At 43.2% G+C, this 5,326-nt stretch overlaps 1 protein-coding gene across 5 annotated transcripts; it reads left to right on the forward strand.

Annotated features, from left to right (window-relative positions):
- The first annotated feature begins 1,097 nt into the window (after nt 1–1,097).
- HNRNPDL (heterogeneous nuclear ribonucleoprotein D like) lies at nt 1,098–4,810 on the forward strand. Of its 5 annotated transcripts, XR_001412924.1 has the most exons (8): nt 1,098–1,285; nt 1,374–1,535; nt 1,812–1,943; nt 2,061–2,175; nt 2,954–3,121; nt 3,234–3,331; nt 3,718–3,821; nt 4,532–4,810. XR_001412924.1 is itself a non-coding variant. In XM_014950029.1 (7 exons), exons 1-6 carry the CDS (start codon nt 1,121–1,123, stop codon nt 3,302–3,304), a joined length of 813 nt encoding a protein of 270 aa, XP_014805515.1. In that variant the 5' UTR covers nt 1,098–1,120; the 3' UTR covers nt 3,305–3,331; nt 3,718–4,810. The 5 variants fall into 5 exon arrangements, 3 of the variants coding, with proteins under 3 accessions (XP_014805515.1, XP_014805513.1, XP_014805514.1); XR_001412923.1 differs by having other exon boundaries at nt 3,234–3,821; XM_014950029.1 differs by having other exon boundaries at nt 3,718–4,810.
- The last annotated feature ends 516 nt before the right edge of the window (nt 4,811–5,326 follow it).

Genomic DNA, 5,326 nt, shown 5'->3' on the forward strand with positions numbered 1-5,326 from the left:
CCCCGCTCCTCTTCCCCCTCCCCCGGTGCTGCCCGGTTGGGTTCAGCGAGCGCCGCTGTCAGGCCCTGCGAGGCGACTTCGGGTGGCGGTGGTTCCCTGATGGCCAGCCCGTTCCTCTTTGAAGGATTTTAGGGCTGGGGTTCGCTCCGTGCCTGCGTAAATAAATAATCAGGGGTAATGCTTGGTGTCCTGCCAGCTGCACTGAGCGTCGTGGATGGAGTGATTAATTTCACTAGTTAGAGTGAAGTGGTGAAATATTTATTACGGTGAAACAGTGATTTAATGAAATCAGTAGTAAATGTGACAGTGTTTGATGAGATGCAGTGTCAAGGCCCAGTCTGTTATTGACTGCCCAGAGGACAGGGTCAGATGCTGACTCGAGGAGACCCTCCCCTGGAGTCAGGAGGTTCAGAAAGGACCCACTGCCTTTCTAAGCTCCTCAGAGAGGAGTCTGGGTGGGTCCAGTTGCTGACTCGAGGAGACCCTCCCCTGGAGTCAGGAGGTTCAGAAAGGACCCACTGCCTTTCTAAGCTCCTCAGAGAGGAGTCTGGGTGGGTCCAGTCCTGGTCCCAGACTTGGTCAATGGTTTATGTCTAAAGGATTATATCTGTGCAATCAACTCTTTATATCAGTTAGCTAAGATTTCAGAGTTTTATCAGGCTGTTAGTCACTTATGGAGAACCTGTTGCAGCAATGAGTCTCTGAACCTCAAGGAGTAGAACCTTAAGTGAACGTCCTTACAAAAGGGAAGACCCTGGTGTGGAGTTGCTGCCATCCAGGAGAGCTCAATGGGCTCTGGGGCTGTCCACTATTTATAGAGTGAGATAATTGACCTATAGCCATATCCTCATGGGAACAAAATAGCTAGGTGCCCACTCCAGAGAGTGTTTTGGCTGCTGTTGCCAGCCATCCCCCAAAGTCCAGGTGCAAGTTGTCACAACTGATGTTGTGGAGCAGGAGCTGGAGGGGGAGGGGAAACAGGGAGGGCACACTGCCACAGCTTGTGGTAGCCACGAGTGGGCTAGTGCCGTGCTTCCACGTGAGCATTTGCAGCCAGCTGTGTGTGTACACCCCATGTGTATTTACATGTATCCATATGTGCTGCTTGTGTTTCAGAAAAATGTTTATTGGAGGCCTCAGCTGGGACACCAGCAAGAAGGACTTGACAGAGTATCTCTCTCGGTTTGGCGAGGTTGTGGATTGTACGATTAAAACAGATCCTGTCACTGGGAGGTCGAGGGGGTTTGGGTTTGTGCTCTTCAAGGATGCTGCCAGCGTGGAGAAGGTGGGTGGATTTCTTGTGGATCAACAGTACAAAGCCTGCTTGTGTCATTTTAGTGATCTGAGACTGTGTTCCCTTGTGTGCCTCTTAGGTGTTGGAACTGAAGGAACACAAACTGGATGGGAAGTTAATAGATCCTAAAAGGGCAAAAGCCCTCAAAGGGAAGGAGCCACCAAAAAAAGTGTTTGTTGGTGGGCTGAGTCCGGATACGTCTGAAGAACAGATTAAGGAGTACTTTGGTGCTTTTGGCGAGGTATAGTATAATGGCATATAAGAACAGCTCTGGCTTTCACATGCAGTGTTGTCCCTGCCTTAAGACAGAAGAATTTGAGGAGAGAACTGGCTCAGGCTTACGTAAAACTAGGCGTTGTTGAAACTGTATGCACATTAATGATTTTGTAGTGTTGTGATGGACTGACTTAGAGCTGCCAAAAGCAGTTGACATAGACATTGACTGCTGAATGGCTCTGGTAGCATAAGGAGTTGCTTATGGATTTCATGTGTTACTGAGAGGCACTTTTGATTTCAGATTGAAAACATTGAACTTCCCATGGACACAAAGACGAATGAAAGGAGGGGCTTCTGTTTTATCACATACACAGATGAAGAGCCAGTAAAGAAGTTACTAGAAAGCAGATACCATCAAATTGGTTCAGGCAAGGTATGGAAGCTCTTGTTCTTAGCATGTTAAATAGACCATCTCCCTAGGTTTCTCTGAAAGCAACTCGCAAAATGGTCTTGAAATTCTCGATGAATTAAAGAACTTGTGTCTTTACAGTGCGAGATCAAAGTAGCGCAGCCCAAAGAGGTGTACAGGCAACAGCAACAGCAGCAGAAAGGAGGAAAAAGCAACGCGGCTGGTGGCCGAGGAGGTGGAAGGGGGCGTGGACGGGGTGAGTGTTTAGGGTGTTGAAATGACATGTAAATGTTTAAATGTCTGAACCAAACACTAAGGTGTTTGTAAATATTCCAAGTTTCGGGCTGCATGGGGATCTCATGTCGAAAGTACCTTGTTAGTAAATGGTATTTTGGTGGTTGTGATTGCTTGTGGGAGCTTAAGAATCTCTTCTTGCTCTGCATTCAAGTGGTGAAGCAGCAAGCTGGGCGTAGGGTGCATATCCTTTCACGTGCTGTTAATTGGCTCATGGGCAAGAAACCACGAGCTGGTTGCTAAAGAGGAAGACAAGTCACTTTGCTACCACCTTGCAAATAGATGAGAAGCAATCAACTCTTACCTTAAAGGTTAATGCATCTCAGTCTTAAAAAGCCAAGCAGCCACAACCAGCACAATGCAGATGATCCTGTGTTAAACTTAGTGTTTAAGCAATTAATGATACAAAATGGAAGTTGAAGGAAAACAGCAGGAGCTGCTGTAGTAGTGCACCCCTTCAGTACTGTGGTGTTTTGGTTTTCCTGGCTGTTTTATGAGCAGGACTACCGGCTGTCTTTCTCTAATGTTGTTGTGGGGTAAGATCTTATGATGCATCTGTCATATATCCAAATGTGATGCCTCAATTCTTTTAGAAAATTATTTTTCTTGGGAAGGTAAGAGGATTCTTCCAGGTAATAGTTCTAGCATAAAAAGATTACCATAGAAAGTTAGATGAAGTGGCGTAGAAGAGGAATGAAATAATAAGTTCTGTAACTTAGAAATGCTATACTCTGTTTCAGGCCAGGGACAAAACTGGAATCAAGGATTTAATAACTACTATGATCAAGGCTACGGAAACTACAATAGCGCTTACAGCGATCAAAGCTACAGTGGCTATGGAGGATATGACTACTCTGGGTACAACTATCCCAATTACGGATACGGGCCGGGATACACAGATTACAGTGGTACGTGGCTTTGATCTCATTCCAGATAACAATACATTTCCTTCAGAGTGCCAGATGTTAATCTTAATGGGTCTGGGTTGGGGTTTTTTTTTCTCCCCCATGTTCCCTACAGGTCAACAAAGCACGTATGGAAAGGCATCCCGTGGTGGCGGCAATCACCAAAACAACTACCAGCCCTACTAAAGCAGTACCTAGTACTTGAGGAAACAGGTGTGTACACGAGTGCGAGGTCCACTCTGAGTATGTCTAATCTAATTTAAAGATCAATAGACAAATGAAGAGTAAAAAACTTGTGTAGCATGACTTTTCCTTTAATTAAGCTTTTGTTAACTTAAAAAAATACTTTTTTTTTTTAAACCAGCTTTGCCTACAGTGTCTATAGATCTTTAACTTTTGTAAAAATGTGACTTTATCTTCTTTAGTACTTCAGAAAAACATAAGAGTTTTTCTGTTTTGCGTTGTGTACCAGGTGGTCTAGAGGAATAATTAAACTTATTAGAAGTATTAACAGGTAAAGTACTGAAATGGGTACAACTTAAGGAAAACAAGAATGTTGTCTTCTAACTCTGACATTATACCTTGTTTGTACCCGCCAGCGGGAACTTCATTGCAGGCCGTGTGTCACCCTGACCACGTCTATCTCTGGGGTCGCACGTTGCAGGCAGAGCGCAAGGCATACACCAGAAAACGCTGTCCTGTGGTATGGTCTCTTCCAACTTCATGTACCAGCGTAAAGATTAAAGTGGAAAACTTCAGACTTTGGCTTCTTTTTTTTAATCTTTTTGGAGATTAAGTGTCTTAACTTAAATGGTTTTTTACAGGAGTTAAAGTACATAAATGCCTTTACAGCTTAATCATTTGGTCTTCTGTTTAGTGTTGTATTTCAATTGTGGAACCTCACTTTAAGTGTGCATTCTTTAAGATTTAATGCTTGCTTTTTTTCTTTTTATAGCTAATAGTGAAATCTGCAAACCAAAACGAACTTTTAAATCTGGAAAAACATTAAAGATCATATGCACGTGGACTGTTTGAACTCAATCAGCCTGACTTGTGCTTGCACAGCAGCCATTTAGGTGGATTTAAAAATTAATCAGAAATCCTTTTGGCAGTATTTTCAGTGGAAAAAAAAAAAAAACACAAATCTGATCCAGAGCCTGATCAATAGTCTTAAATTGGATGTGTGTTGTTCTGGAACAGCTTCCTAAGTGGGCTGAATGGCCATATATTTGGGAAGATAAATTGCTGATGGGTAACAAAACCTCTTGAGTTACCTTAATAAATATGCATATGATCTTTAACAGTGAAGAAAGGAATATATAGAAGACTTAAAGCAGTTCATGAAAATGGACCTTTTAACGATTCTTGTAGTAACTTGCACAGATCTGATATACATTTTGTCTTGATTTTTAGGTAGAGATACTGCAACAAAGCCATCTTGCAGCGCATCGTGAGTGAATGGAGGGTGTTCTTCATGAGAGGAAATGACTATTTTGTAAAAGACTTTTAGTGTATGACACAACTGTGTCCAACTGTATATAGCGGCTGACTTAGTTTTCTTTTATGGTTTTTACTTTCTTTTTTTTGCCATTCATGTTATGACACAATGTGGACTTGTGTTTATACAAACTTTATTTGTATAATTTCATGTTAAAGGATTCTCTAATAAATGCTTACTTAAGTGAACCTGTAGCCGTCGGCTGTCAGCTTTTACAGTGGTGTAATTCTGCTCACATAGAAGGGCACGTACCTTTCTGGAGACCACAAATGGCTCAAGACAAGGTTATGATGTGTACAGGTCAGTACAAAAACCACTCCTTTCCATGACCTGTCTTAGGAGAGCACCGTAGTGCCCTGAGTGAGCTCGACTGTGGGAGATGGCAGGGTGCCTCTTGCCAGCTGCAGAAGAGAAGAGCGGTCTAGGGGACGAGACTGCCTGTCTCACATCTCGAAGGAGGGATCTAGAGCTACATCAGTGCCTTTTTTTCGTGCTGACAGCTCAGCACTGCTCAAGAGGTTGGAGCTTCGAGACCTCTATCGCCTTTCAAGGTTTTTTTTCAAGCCCTTGAGTTGTAGAATACTCCAGGCTGTAACTTCGTTACTCCCCAAAAGCAATCTCTCCTGGTCTGTTCCAGTTCCAAGCAGGAAATGACAGGTTCCTGAACTTTAGGTTTAGCAACTAATTTCTGTACAAGTCGGGTTCTATTC

Source organism: Calidris pugnax, unplaced genomic scaffold (genome assembly GCF_001431845.1).
Source record: "Calidris pugnax isolate Ruff unplaced genomic scaffold, ASM143184v1 scaffold42, whole genome shotgun sequence".
Classification (NCBI taxonomy): domain Eukaryota; kingdom Metazoa; phylum Chordata; class Aves; order Charadriiformes; family Scolopacidae; genus Calidris; species Calidris pugnax.